General features: G+C 41.4%; 1 protein-coding gene across 2 annotated transcripts in view; it reads right to left on the minus strand.

Moving 5' to 3' along the window:
* Window positions 1-3,605: 3,605 nt before the first annotated feature.
* ZNF608 (zinc finger protein 608) overlaps window positions 3,606-15,625 on the minus strand; it is a gene marked incomplete at its 5' end in the record, with an annotated part of 86,499 nt that continues 74,479 nt past the window's right edge. For both annotated transcript variants that reach the window (XM_082497267.1, XM_082497268.1), the window contains 6 exons: window positions 3,606-3,921; window positions 5,169-5,322; window positions 6,231-6,403; window positions 6,964-7,381; window positions 9,156-11,607; window positions 12,087-12,174. In XM_082497267.1, coding sequence (XP_082353393.1) covers window positions 3,836-3,921; window positions 5,169-5,322; window positions 6,231-6,403; window positions 6,964-7,381; window positions 9,156-11,607; window positions 12,087-12,174 — 3,371 coding nt within the window. In that variant the 3' untranslated portion in view covers window positions 3,606-3,835. The remainder of the gene's footprint in view (window positions 3,922-5,168; window positions 5,323-6,230; window positions 6,404-6,963; window positions 7,382-9,155; window positions 11,608-12,086; window positions 12,175-15,625) is intronic.

Genomic DNA, 15,625 nt, shown 5'->3' on the forward strand with positions numbered 1-15,625 from the left:
ACATCCACCAACATCTGGATGAATAATAGGAGCAGGGTCACTGATTGCTGCTGCTAGAGAGCAGAGTGGTAGAGCTGTCAGCTGGAGGTAACAAAAAGTACAAGCCCTTGCTGTGGAAAACAGAGTGCAAATGTATCTGTATCATGCTGCTTAAGCTGCCCCTTTCCAGTGATCAGCCTCTGCAGCTCTTAGTTCCCAGGTTTGTAAATTGTCTTCCTTGTATTACTGCTTCAGTTTGCTCATCCTTTGGATGCTCACATATGGCCACAGCAGCTGCACCTCAATGCTCAGACATGTGAGTGGATACCCTTTGGTTTTGGGCTGTGTTGAACTAGGGAGCCATGCTCACTGTTGCACAGCCTGTAAGGAGGTAAGCACGGCAAGTGTTAAACTGAAGGGAAAGCTATAAAGATAGAGGGAAGATAATAACCATGAGTGGAGTAAGACAGTAAATGGCAATGGATGTTAGCCTCTCTTACAGACTTCAAGGATATAATAAAGCTATAACATTAATTATATTTTTAACCGTTGCTTACCCTGTATCAGAGTAATTCATTCCAGCTATTTATGACACTCAATCTTAAACCACACTAAATCAAAATCGCTAATAGTGTGAATTTATAAGATCTGTTTTGCTGCAAAAGCATTAATGGTCTACGCTGAAAAAAAAAATAAATCAATGGTACATTTCAATACAAAAGCCACCTGAGCCTTTACTAGAGAAGTAATAAGGCATTTATTATTTCAAGAGCCCTGCATTCACAATATCCCCTTTTCCAAAGAAAACACCCCTTCCTTCCCATTTTTTATGAGGCTAATTTGTAGTATGTCACCACTGTGAGACTTCTGAATGTGTTCAGAACAAGACAATAAGAGTAAGCCACAGATGAATGATGTGTAGTAAAAATCAATAAACCTTATAACTAGTCACTAAGGGAACTGATTTTATGCCTATAAAAATAAAACAATTATAGCAATATTAATGGCAGATTCATCATAGCAATATAAAAAGTCCAAGTGTGCTTGTCTGTTGGGAATCTTTAATTCATCCTTCTGTATTATGTATTCACAAGGTAGGAGAAATGGAACCGACTTCGAGAACAAGCTTTAACTTGTAGTAATTCACCCTGTCAAAAAAACAAACACAAAACCGAAAAAAAAACAGTAAAACTTTAAAAAACACTTTTGACAATCAATATAATTGGGATATGCAGGAAAGGACAAAAGTTAAAGCCTCAAAAACCTGAACAGTAAATCTGATTTTTTTTCTTGTCATGATTAGTGATTTCATATTACTGTGTACTGTGTTAACCGCACTGTGACAAAACAAGTGGTATAGCCACATAAAATATTTTGTGGTAATGCAGGTTAAGCACAGCAAGGGACTTTTTTTTTTTTAATCAACATGTCCTCTGTTTTTAGGCATCTACTCATTGGGAGGGAGGGGTGCATACAGATATAATAGAAAAAATTTGCCTATAATTTATAGCACACAGAGCTGCTCTACAACAGGTATTAGAGATGTAAGTTCCACTAATACCATCCAAGGTGTTACTATGGGCCTTTTTCGAGCCTATCAGTGTCAACGGAAAGAGGTCCACTGCCATCTGGCTTGGGCCCCACATCACCCGCTGGGAGAGGACAACACCACAGGCCCAGCGGGGAGGCACGGGGTGGCTGCAGGTGCACACCAGTAACTGAGCCCCAGGGAGAACCTCTGGGGACACAGACTAGTAGCTGTGTGGTAGCTGCTGCCTCTGCTATCTACACCTATGACACATCTTTCAAAGTGGCCCATAGACACCAAGAAAGTACAAAACCAACTTTTTTTCTTTATTCTGATTGCCAAATTATTTAAGGCAGGTATAAAAATGAAAGCATTCAATATACATCTTACATAAAATAAACGAGATTACAGCATAAAACAAGTAACCAGGCAATGGCATTAAAGTCCCCCTTCTAAAACTCGGTAATTGTAAACATTAAAAAAAAGACTGCAGGACTATTCAAGTAATAGAACAATCACAGATGTCTTCTGGTATGCAGGCTATTAGGTTATCTGCCATTCAAGATTATCAAAAAAGACATTTCATTATTCACAGATGCTCATTATCTCCATTTAAAATCTATACATTATATACAACACAGTTTTTGTGGTACTAGTATCCCCATGCCTTCCAAAGGTATATTTTTCACAATACACAATTACAATGAAACAGTAAATACAGTAACATTTTACACTGATGCATCTTAATAGGAGCCACCAAATAGACGTCTACATTGTACCAAAGTGTCATCACAGTTAGCCTCTCTGAGAGCTTGTGGGAAATATCAGAAGGGTATGCAAGGTTCAGGCACACTGATACATAACATTATTTATGTACAATTGGAAAGAAAAAAAAAGAAAAAAAAAGAAGAGAAAAGAAAAGAAACAAACAGCCTTTTGCAGTTAACGCTTTCTAAACATGACAAATACATATCTCCTTTACTGTGTGGTTCGCAACTTAGCAGCAGACCCTGTGTGCGAGCCTTGGTACTGATACAAAAAAAGTAAAGAATATATATATATTTTTATATATATATGTATATATATATATACGCATATATATATATAAAAACAGAAGTCTAATTACAGCAACTTTTGTTACTCTGTGATAAAATCTGCAATTTACAAAAATGAAATGACTGGTTTTTGCCTGCCATTAAGGCATTTCAAATTAACACCATGGAACTGATGTCTGTAATAAAGCGCTTCCTCATGTGATCCAGTCACATGACAATGTATATCTCCAAACTCATCATTCTCTGAAAAGAGAAAGAAGAATGTTTTAGTATGAAGTATCCTTTCCTCCTAGGTTTCTTCTGCACCTCAGATACACCATGAAATGAAATGTGCACAGTACTCTCAATTGCAAGAAGAAAACCCAGCAAGCCATGTCGTTGCCCTTCCCCTGCCAGGAACAACATATTAACAAGTAATCTGTGTTGGGATTTATCTTCTGGGTTCTGAACATCCTAGCATCCATCAGCTCTTTCAGGGCTACAAACCTTTCTCACTCAAATAATTCCAGCTAAGAGCCTTACATGGTCATTTGTTTTCAGAGTCAGCTTTCAGAAAGACACCCATAACCATGGAACATTACAGGACTATTTTATACATTAAACTCTGAAGCTTAACATCGTGGCAATGAACGAAACCCTAACATTAAGGATGCTTTGGGTTTTTCACTTGTGATGGGATCTTTATAATACAGAAGAGTGTCTTTTCTCTTGAATAGCAAGGATGATGGTTGAAGAGTAAATTCTACCAAAAACCTAGTAAATAACCAAGAGCCAAATGCATGGAATGGGTATGTAACTTAAATACGATGTCACCTCTAACAGACTCCCAAGCAAACTTCTCTGAAAGCAAAATCAGCAAACCAGGCAGACTTGCAGAATAGATAAAATCTTAAGTTTTCCAGGTAGTACCTGGTACTACCTGAACATGAACTTTAAGCCCCTTTTATAAAAAAAAAAAAAAAAAGGATCTTAAATTATATTTCATAATTACTTGCTTTATCTTAATACCAATCCTTAAAACACAGTCTGTGGAAAATCTCAGAAGACAGACTACTTGTTCCTTCTTAATGATCCATGGTACAGTTAAAGGACACAACTACGGACAAAATGTCACCTTAGAGAGACTAAAACTACCATTAATCCAAAGTCCCAAGTTTTTCTTCATCCTTAAAAACTGTGTCATACAAGAAACTGCAGACCATCAGGCTATAAAATCTATGCTTTGCTTTCTCCTCTCTATATTAAGAAACATAATTTAAGATGTACTGGCTATTTACCTTCTTTGTGCAGGAAACATACCAGATGCAGATGCCTGCGCAGCCACCTGCTGAGTGGCAACAAGGGCAGCAGAGGTCAATCCTGAGGGAAAGAAGAAAGGAAGGAATTTTGATGTACTTCTGGTTTTAATGGACTTTTGTGCCCAGAGAAATGTCAGGAAGGATCTCCAAGGCAAACAGACAAAAAGCCCCATCATCAGAAAATGGTGGGATTTTAACACTATATAAATGGCAAATATTTCAGGCCACAGTGTTAAGACAGTCTGCCCAGTATGATCAATATGCGTTCATGTAGTAAACTGAATTGTCCTTGATAGATATTTTACAAGAAAATACAGCATTACTACTTAGTGTATTTCTTTCCAAGTACTGCACTGCATGATGCCAAGTGGTTTGTGTGAGTTTCTGAATAGGAAGCTCAGCAGAAGTAATAGGTACCAGGAAACAACAAGAATCAAAAGTCACAGTGAATTACAGAAACGGCATGCCAGCTGCTCAGAATACAACACTTATCATTTTTACAGTTTTCCTACTGAACAAGCATAATGCATCCCAAAAGGCATATGGAATCACTGAATCAAACTGAGAAATGTCAAGACTTTTACACAGGAAAAATAACTGCTGAGGCACCAAGTGAACATAATGAATTAATGTCATTTAGCCACCAATTGTGATAGCATGTACTTTGCTGCATGGGAGGAAATCTCCTTTTAATTCAGCTAAAGTCCAGGGTTAGAGCAAAACAGTCAAAGACTGGTATAAAACCCAGGGAGAATGAATCGTATCTTACTGTGCTGCTTTTTCCCTGACTGCAACTTTGTGCACTGCATTTGCCAAAATACAAAGAGTCCTCTTTCAGACGGTCAAATTATAACAAGCTCAAACCCTTGTGACTGCAATGCCTTGTACATAAAATATGTTCAGTATAAAAAGCTTTTGTCTTTGCTACACTTCTTCCATTGCTTACACAACCCTAATTATACAAAAAGGAGTTTGTTTGGTTTGGTTTTTTTACTGCCTTTCAGCCAGTTAATGTCAGTTTGCAGTAAGAATCAAAACATTCACATGAATGGCAGTCTAACTGGTACATCTTTAACAATGCTCTAACACCCAGTTTTGGAAACAAAACTTGGTATTTCTCAGGAACGAAGCTATTCATTTGCTGTTAGTCCATGCTGTGAATTTTCAAGCCTTCTTCCTAAATGCAAAGCACTTCTGATTTAACAAGGGGATCTCTATTCAAAATACTTCACGTAGGCATGATTTCCAATGTCAAGGTAACAACTCCATGAGGCAAGCTAATCCCACCATTGGAAATCTTCTGCTCACCTTGAAATGGGTCATACTGTCCAGGTATAAGGGGGTAACCCATTCCAACATGTGTGTGATGGTGCGTATGGAGATGCCGCTGGCTAAAAGGAGAATGACGGTCTCGTTCCCTTTCTGCTTCCCGTTCACGCTCAGCTGCTGATTTTTCCACAGGCTAGTAATAGAAAGCGTAAGAAAACCGATGTGAGAATTTTTAAGGGGACAAAACCACAACAAAACCACACTTGCCATTACCTGGCAACAACCTTTTGAATTCAAATGATGAAGCTGATTTCTTCTGAAGAATTATCTCTACTGGATTATTTGCACTTGATTCTAATCTAAAGTTGGTGTATCTGGCTAGTGGAAGATTTTCCAAGCCACAAAGATTTTGAGGCAACGCACTGCAGCTTGAAGCCACCATGATGACTTCTAGTTTTCAGCTCCCTTAAGCTTGGCTGACTTGCCAATGCCTGAACAACCTAGTTGAGCTGCTGAAAGCTCATGTAAATGAATCCTCAGCCCTCTTTAATGCACTCTGGGGATCAAGCTTGCCTGAAAAGCACAAAAGCCCTTTTGAAAATAGAATCAGAGTCACTGACTTATGCACAATTAAAACTAGCACCAATTTAGCTGAAACTAAAATAACAGTATTTGCTCCAATGTGTAAGTCTTCAGAAATGGGGGTTGGTAATCTGCTGTTTGGAAGATGTAGCTTCTTGGCAAATACAGGGAGGGGACATTACCAAATCCCACAGCCCAACTTCTCATTTCGTTATCAGTTTTCAAACAGGAGCTTCCTGTTTAACTGCAATAAACTGCACCAGGAGGTATCTCTGATTCTGTATTTCTGTGAGTCCATTCATTTAAGATATGAAGACTCTGAGCGCAGAACTGTTATATGTGTCACTTCCAGTTTATGACACAGAAGCATCCTGACTATGAATTGCTTTTATTTTAAGCAGTACTATAAAGAAGAATCATGCATTCAGAGTTTGATGCCAGATTGTGTGCTTCTTAAAATTATGTTCTGTACCCCTCCCCATATGTACCGCTCTTCAGTAACAACAGATGAAGCCTTACAACAGGGGACTTGCTGCGATACTGGTTGGCATGCTGCTGGAGCAAATCCAGTGCTTTGGACTCAGTGGTTGATTTCACATTGATGCTTGGGCTGGTATTGACTTTCTCCGCCTCTTCTCTCCCTGACATCTTCCCATAAACTGGATAATGAAATCCTGGAGAGAGATAGGCCCCTGCAGGTAAACAATAAATACCACATCAAGTCACTGGTTTTACATTTTGGTTATATCAAGGTGGGAGGATGGGATGCCAGGACAGATGATAACATCAAAAATGGAACATGTGACTATCAAATGGCATCTTTGCTCTTCAATTTCTTCACCTAATTTACCCTGATGAATGGAGGTTATAAAGGGGGTTGAGCTGATAGCCATTTCAGACATTTATGGGTCCTCTTTAAGTGAAAGGAATAGTAACTATAATGGTTCTGACAGTAAGTGCTTAGAATATTTTTATAGGCAATAAACTATCTGTCAGTCTAACAGCAATAGCAGACTGTCAAGGGTTGAGAAAACTGTAGCTGGGAACTGTGACAGTTCATAAAAGGAACATCTTGTATTAAATCAGTTTCATCTACAGAACTTTCCCTAGTGGAAGCACAAGCAAAACAAATGTCACCCATGAAGCCTCTAATTTACCCTAGCTACTAACAGAAATATTAAAATGCAGGCTTTACTGCATTTTGAGGATGTAAATCTTAACTAGCGTGCAAGGCAAATTTCAGAATACATACCAGGATAGCTGTGCATTAGGACAGGAGAGACTGCGCGATAGGCTGGATGGTTGGGATCGTACATCTGTGGATAAGGATAAGCATGCAAGTACTGGATATATGACTGATGCTGACTCATTGGTGAGGAAACTGCTACTCTAGCACCCCGAGAGTCCTTCCAATTTACAGGAGTCTTTCGATCATCGTTTTTTATCTTGCTCTCATCCACTGATTGAGAATCAGAACGCTTGACCTCTTTAGGCTCCTCTTTAATGCTTGCTAATGAAACAGGAAGGTTAGGCAGGGAACTTTCCTTGTTAGGTGTTTTTCTAGGGCTGTCTTCTTTCAACTTTTTCTCACGATCAAGTTCTTCTGTTTTTTGCTGATCAAGGTATTTGGGCTGATAGACATAGTGATGCCATGATCGTGAATCTGGATCCTAACATGGAGGAGAAAAAAAAATTGTTCTGAACTTAGATGTTGAAATAAGATGGCTATTGATATTTCCCATACTTCGGTTAATGTATTTTTAATAGCTGTTTTAATAACATATCCCTATTACATAGAGGAGAGGTTTGCTTGCTACAAGGTGCCTTGAGCTCAAAGTCATACCAATATTCCCATGAAGGAGCAAGAGACTATTATCAAAATTTAATTCAATTGCTTCATCTTATATCCTTCTTCATGCCTTTAACTAGTTTAATCATGAAATACATATGCATTGTATCAAAGTTCTGAGACCACACTATTCATAAAACATTTTAATTAAAGCCCACAGAGAGATTTTCCCACTAGAGAGCAAAAAATATCTGTGAACCACAAAATTAAAGCTGGCTAATGATATGCAAGAACACTTACATTACCTGGAACAATGAACCTGAAAAACTGATCTAGCTGGAAAGATGCTAATGCTGCCTCTGATATTACAAACATTCAGGAATCCGTGGAAGTCAGACATTAAGGCAGACTTCTTCAGCTAACAGTCTTATTTCAACTTTGCAAAACTACACATGGATAAGTATTTACAGGATCAGGACCACATTGTTTAAAGAACACATACAGGATATCATAAATACATTTTTGCATAATGTATTACATAGACCAGTTTACAAACACATTATAGAATTAGGTAGGTGCATTCTTTACAAGACTACACCAAATTAGCACTGAGCAGTAACAGGAAGACTTTTTTTCTAATACAGGATATGCAAGAGCTAATTGTAAACATTGTCTCCAATTGATACACATTTATGGCAGATGCAACAAAAACATAAGCATGCGACTAGACATTTGGACAGGGACATGCTGGTTCAAATACTCATTTGAATCAGCAGAAATCTTCTTCTACTGGGGGCTATACCATGCCACTTCCTTCAGAGCTCCCTAACTCCCACTCACCTGACCCCAACACATCTTGAAAGACAGCCCGTAAGGGTGAAGTCTGGGCTGTACTGTACACCAGAACATGAAAGCATCAAGCATAGAGGCCCCAGTTCAGAGCAGAGAGACAGTCACATTGCCTCGAATGAAGGCAATGTGACATCTAGGAAGGTCAGCACGAAGCCACTGGATGAAATTCTGGTTCCACTGAAGTCGATGGCAAAACTATCACTGACTTCAATGGAGAGAGGATTTCATCCATTGTGTAGGTCTGTAGGGGCTTGAGGTTGGTTGAGGAGAGAAGGGGAACTTAACTGCTTCAAAAAGGTCACCTTGGGTTAAGATAAAGAGCTGAGCTTCAAGCCAACTCTTCAAAGAACCAGCTCACCCATCTTTAGTAAATGCCAACTGTCATTTAACAAAAAAAAAAAGAAACACTTCAAACCATGTTTCAAATCTACTTAAAGTCCTCTCACAATGAAAGCTGCTTATTTTGCTTGAAATTTCTCATTTCTCAACTACATGAATTGCTTAGAATTTACATCTAAAAGAGAAATCTAATTCTATTTTATTCATGCGTGTAGTTTAAAATAGTCTATTCAGGTCTTAAGCCTGGGTTTTGTCACCACCTTGCTAGATGCTTTTTTTTTTCTTTTCAAACAGCTCAACTGAAAGGTCTATTGGTCACAGACTACAGTACTATCCAGCATGAAAAAAGGATGGCGGAGCTTGTTTGGCTGCAAAGGTAGAAGAACATAGCAGAATCAGGGACAAAATCTTAGATGACTTAAGGATAAATCAAGACACTCTTGTTCAAATTCCTGTGATCTCACCTGTTTAAATCTTGTGGTTGGATCTACTCCTGTTTGCTTCATGGAGTCCATAACAGATTTCATCTCCACAGCCTCCTTTATGAGCTGGTGGTTTTCCATTTGTTTGGCTTTGAAACTGTCAGACTGAAGCTGCTGCTGGTGATTGGAAAGGATCTGAGATTTGCTTGCCTCCTCACCTTTGTTAGGGACTGATGACCCTATTTTAGTGTTATTTTTACTGGATTCTGGAGTTGAAGGGGCCTTTGAAATAGTGGCAGATGGAATATTCTTCTGCTTGTTGTCATCCTTCCCAATCTCCTTCAAGGGGGGGTCATTCTTCCTTTCACAGTCCCTCCCAGTTTGTGCCATTTTCTGTTCTGCTAGTCTCTGGTCCTCATAGTATTTTTCATACTGCTGCCTGTAAGCAGGGTTAGAGGCCATTAAGGACTTTTGGTCCATATAGAGCCCATAGGCATACTGTCCGTAATAAAGTGACTGAGCAAGTGCAGGGTGTCTTTGCGTTATTACTGACTGATGTTGTGGCTGCAAATTAGAGGAAGTGCTTTCGCTTTTCTTGGCATCTGACGGTTCTGCCTTCTCTTTCTTTTCAGCCTCTTCCTCAGCCTCTTTTTTGATCTTCAGTCCCTGTGGGGTACTGCTGTTCCCAGCTGCTGGGGCACTGACCTGTCCAGAGTGCATGTAACTTGGGGAATAATAAGGATCGTAGCCATGGTAATAGGGAGAATGGGACTCTTTTGCTTGAGCTGATTGTGCTGTGGTCGAAGAATGTCCTTTTACAACACCATCCTTATTAGAAATAATATCCGACGGAGAGCTGGCCTTTGACCTCATGCCCTCTGACCTGCTGTCAGAGCCACCATCATCAGCTGCATCAGAAATATCCGAGTAAGCAGGGCTGTTGGTTTTAGCAGCAGCGCTATCTGCACCGTTTTGTGTCAACACGTGCAGTGGCGCCATGGCAGATTGTCCATTCACCAAAGTGCTGCATTCCATCCTGGAGGCACTCCCTATGGAAGGGCTGGGCGCATTGTCTGTGAACGTGTAAACCTTATCAGCTTCAGCCTTAATACTTGCCATCCTGCTCTCTTGAGACTCGGATAGTCCATTAGCTAGCACTTCATTCTTGTTGAGATGGTCCTTTAAAAAATGTCCAGATAAGTCTTTCCCAGACCCTTTTGAATCCTCCAGCTTTCCCAGCTTAGAATCCATCTTGGGGCTTCCCGTCTCTTTGCTTTCTTTGTCCTTCAGCTTTCGCTTCTCCTTTTTCTTTTTGTCTTTGAGTGATGTGAGAGCTGGGTTTACAGTGCTTGGCTCTCCCATAATTGTGGGCTTTGGTTGAATAGGTTTTAGCGGAGGGCTCTTTGGTGTAGCCTGAACAATAGTAGTTGTTAGAGAGGGCAGTCCCGGTATTGTCCCTGTAGTGGTGGTTGTAAAGGCTGTAGTAGGTATAGCTATTAATTGGGGAGGAGTTGGTGCTGGCGCTGGGGCAATGGGCCTGGCTGTTTTCAGTTTGGAAAGGTTTTTATCCACTTTGCAATTGTTGGCTTTCTTGCCTTTATCACCCAAACTCTTCTTGTCGATTAACCCTTCAGCCTCCAATTTGGGCATTTCAGTTTGCAAATTGCCATCTGCTAATGAGCAGTTATCCAGTGTGGCTGCCATATTAGAAATTACTGGAAGGCTGTTCAATTCACTGTTCAGACCCTTCTTTTTGCCAGAATTCTTGCCAGTTTTGGAACTGATAACTGAACCAGGGCCATTATTGGTCAGTTCCCTTTTTCCCTTGGGTGTCCCTGGGGTAGTGATGGAGGAAGGAGATGTTGGTGCTTTTAGTGGGTCAAAGCCTGGCAAATTTGTGCTTGGCTCACTGCATTCAAGTGCCACATTACTCAGTGCTTCCTCACAGTCTGAAATTTTGTCTTCACTGTCAGGCTCAAACTCCAGTTTGTTTTCTGGGTCTAAATGTGCATGAGCCTGATGGTATCGTAGTCCATTAATGTGCTTGTACTTTTTGTTGCAGTTGGGGTGAGGACAGTCAATCAGCACTGGAGAAGAGCAGCCTTGGTCCAAAAAAGTAGTCTCAGGTTTCCCCTGTGGGGTGGTGGGAGTGCTTCTAGAGTTAGTACGAATACGTTTTCCAGATTTATTGTCCTCCGAACTGGAGTTCAAATCTAGCTCCATTGGAGGCTTAGTTTTCCTCTTGTTTGTGGATGAGGGGCTGGCTTTGACTTCATCCATGGCGCAGTTTGGGGGTGTCCTGCGCCCACTTGAGTTAAGGCTGCCCCTCCTCCCCTTCCCATTGGCACCACCTCGATTCTTATTCTGAAGTCCTCTGGACTCTGCAAAACTCGCATCATTCCCAGGTACAGCTGCAGCTGCAGCGGACCTTGCTCGCTTTCCCCTGCCCCGTCCTCCGCGCATTTCCAGGTCACTTGTTGGCGATTCACAAAACCTATACAAACAAGAGCAGATTTCATCAGCAGGATCTGCGAACTGAATAAATACCAAAACATCATCACTTCCCGTAATGGAACCTTCATACATGTCAAAGGAAAGATGTCCTTCTTCCAAATGAGACTGTTACAGTCTCAAAGGGAAAGTCATTCTAAAAGGACAAAAATGGTAAGAACAAGACCACCAAATTAGAACAATGGAAAGAAAACTTTTCCAACCTTACAGAAATGGATTTGTAAATTAATTGCCCTCTGATTGAATCCCATGTATTTTCCCTTCCCTCTCAAAAGCGCGAAACAAAAAGAAATAAAAACTCCCACCCCACATTTCAAGTGTGCAGCAGAGAATTACTTGTTTCATTGGTGTATGTTTTCAATTATAACCAGTTGTTTTTTATTAATCTCTGTAACAGTCTCTTGACAAAGATTGGGGGTGAAAATACAGCAGAGAAAAAACAGACTTAGAATGATTGCCTACCTAGGAGGGGCCCAGTCATGCTTTGTGCAGTCCAGCAGTGTTCCCACATAAGTCTTGTTCCTCCACGTAACATTTACCACTAGGACACCTGCCAGTGGGAGAAAAACAAAGTATTATCACAGCCAGAACAATAATTGGGGTATTTTGTTTTGCTCTTTTTTCATTTTTTCTCTCCTTCCCCTCAAAGTGAGAGCTTTATTCTCATTTGCTTTCAAACACTGTGGTCTACACTCTTCCTCTTTTCTGGTTTCAGCAACCTCAACTTAAAACCCACAAGAAAGACAGCAAACGACAAAGAACAAGAGTGTGCGCACGCATGGGCATGTGTGTAAGAGAGAGTGTGTGCCTGTGTGTGTAATCAAGATACAGATGACAGAAGGAAATGGGTTTTGCCATGTCCTGCTGTAAAACAGCAACACTCACCTCTTAATTTTGCTATTATTGCACATAATTGCTTTCGCTTGGCAGCCAGCCAGCATAAACTAAGCACCAGTTACAGTGTTTAAATCAGTAGGTGACTGAGAAGAATCTGCTTTGCTTTGAACAATATGATAATGATGCTTCTATTTATTTGAAATTGCATATATCCAAACACACAAACACACTCACATGTATGCATTACAGGTTTTGTTCAGCAGATATAGATGGAGAGGTGGATTGTTTGCTTTGCTTTTTCTTCTGTGGAAAGCAAGGGACTAGACAAGAAATTGCAACAACACAGCGAAGCTAAGAGGAATCACAATACAGATACATAGAAAGAGGGATTATTTAAAAAATGTATTCTAATTTAATTGCTTATGTATTCTAGTTTAATTGCTTTTCCACTTATGACTTTTATTAAATGTAAATATGTTGGCCCACCTAAAGCAGACCTCTAATTTTGGTTTATTCAAATTATCCCTGTAAATATGTGCACGGTAATGATATCCTAAATAACAATAAAACAAATGTGGTCGCTATCACTCAAATTTTTTCAGGTTGCCCTCAAACACTTCTTCATGTAATTTATCATCCTATGTATGGCCTAGCCAGCATAATGACAACTTTAACTCATTAACATCCACAGACAAACACAAGGTTTTCTCATTGAACCAGCCATCTCTTATCATTAGAATGTATACTGAAATGAAAAATGTATTTCACCTAGCAAAGAAAGGCACGACGCAAAACGCTCCCCAGTTTATGAGGGGTGTGAAGACGCTAACTCGCAGCTGCCCGCCCCGTGACTTGTTTTTCCTCTCCACTTTCCTTGTTCTGGCTGCAGCATTCCCGTAACGGATATAATAATGGCATTGTGCCAGCACGTTTCCAGCCGGCCTTTTTGCTTTGTCTTACCAGTGCGCTCTCTAATTTTGCACTTTAAAATGATTCGCTCTCTCTGCTGCACCAAGGTAAAGCAAACAGGCAACCAAGCTGCTGATTTCCTCAGGGGCCGTTTAACAGCGGGGGAAGTATTTGAAGTGTTGTTAGTGGAGGTACCAGGGAGGAAGGGATTTCCTTAAAAATTCCCCATAGCAGATTTGAAAATTATTCCCCATATGGTTTTAAGCTGCCACTACAACGAAGGCGACCAGAATTCCATGGGCTGGGGCGAACCGCACTGCAGGACGGGAGATGAACTGCCCTTCCAGCCAAGGTCACAGCCCGGCCTTCAATGCCTGGGAGGATCGCAGTTAAATCCTTATGCCGGATTTTTACAACCTACACAAATTTGGCAGCCTGGAAAAAAAATGACACACATTTTACCCTCGTCCCCTTCGAAGGAGAACCGTAGCCGGAGAAGGCGGCGGGGCCCGGAGCAGGGCCCAGGAGTGCTGCCTGAGCCGCCCTGTCCCAGCCCGGCTCCGGAGGTGCCATTGTCGCCGCCAGCCCCGCGGGGCGCCCCGGCCCCCCGCCGCCATTGGCTCACGCCCAACTGCTGGTGCCGGCTCCTGATTGGCGGCACCTGGCTCTGCGGTAGCCCATTGGTGGCAGGGGCCAGGAGGGGCGGGCAGGAGCGTCCTGTGGGGTGGAACCCACCCTCTCCTCTGCAGCCTCCTGGGCCCGGGTGGCGGCGGCGGGGCGTTAGGCGGGTAAAGGCGAGCGGGCCTTTAGGAGGAGTCCCATGGCCAGGAAGAGGGCTCCTGCGGCTCAGGGGCCAGGGGTGGAGGGCAGCGTGTGGGCCAAGGGACACCAGATGCTGTGCTGTCTTCTTCCAGTGCTGACATGTCTTGAAACCTCTATACCTACTCAAAAACTGTGAGGAGGGGAACGCATCCAGAGGTTACCGAGGAACCACCGGTTGGTGGAAATGGGGTTCCTTGCCAACAAGCAAGGCCAAGCGCTGTCCCCATCTGCCACTCGCACACCAGAGGGAGACATTAAAAAAAGGGGGTTCTCTGGTTACCTCGATGCTGTCCTTCTACCTTAAAAGCTTGTCAGGTGTGGCTCCATCACTCTCCCAGTAAAAATGGCCATCGCTGAGTTTCTCTTCAGTCACGCAGCCCATCTCCTTGCAATAGCAGGAGTTTGACCAATTTCCCCCGCATCCACCATAATTTGTCTTGTCTCCATCTATGTGTACAAGGCAAGGGGGCCCTTCTGCCTCCCCACAGAGTCTTACAGGAGAATTAACTGCTCATTTTTCCCCAGCTAGTTCACCTTTATTCTTTTATTAAAAATGTAATTGTTAGCGCTTGTGGGTTTGGGTTGTTTCATTTTGTTTTTTTAAATCAAGGTGTATTCCTAAATAAAGTCTCCATCTTCCTCAGTATTTGTAGTCTTCTCTGTCTCTATGTGTGCTGCATTTATTTATTAATTTATAAAACAGACCTAAGGATAGTCTGTTACCTATTAATAGAAAAGAGAGCAAAGTAGAAGGCCTGGAGTAGGTATAATAATAAATACCCCTGAAATCAATACGTATTTCAGTAATTCTTAGAAGACATTCAAATGACCTTCCAGTGTAAGAAAGTCAATACTTCAAAAGCAAACACAAGTAAGTTCCTCCCTTAAAGTCAGTTACATTTAGCATCTCATTAAGTTTGTTAGTCTTAGCAAAGGCCCCAGTATGTAAGTAGGAGGGAAGATTAATCTCCATGCTGTGTTAGAATAACTGTGGCAAGGAATAAATTTCCTTTCCCTAATGAACCGCACATTACTCAGCCACAGGTAAGATCCCACAGAACCGGTAGTGAAGGTAGCTCATTTAATCTTCTAAGATTATCGCAGAAATGGGTCAAGAGAATGTAAGTAACATGGGAGGTAGGATTGACCCCTAAAGAAACACGCAACTGGAGGCTTATTAGACCAAAGCACTGGAAAATGAAAATGGAGATGAGAAAGTTAAGTAGTCCACACTATATACTAGTTGCACTACTGAACAGAAAGGTTTATTCTTGCTGCACCCAGTCAGGGGGTACTGTTACAGGTTTCTTTGATTCAAAATACTTGTCCTGGCACAGAGTTCAAGTCAAAACAAGAACCTCTGCTGGGTTTTCTCTGGACTGTGTCAGAGGCAGTACACCAATAGTACTGCAGCAGTCCTCAGTTCACCTCCA

This window comes from Vanellus vanellus (assembly GCF_965231255.1).
Source record: "Vanellus vanellus genome assembly, chromosome: Z".
Taxonomy (NCBI): domain Eukaryota; kingdom Metazoa; phylum Chordata; class Aves; order Charadriiformes; family Charadriidae; genus Vanellus; species Vanellus vanellus.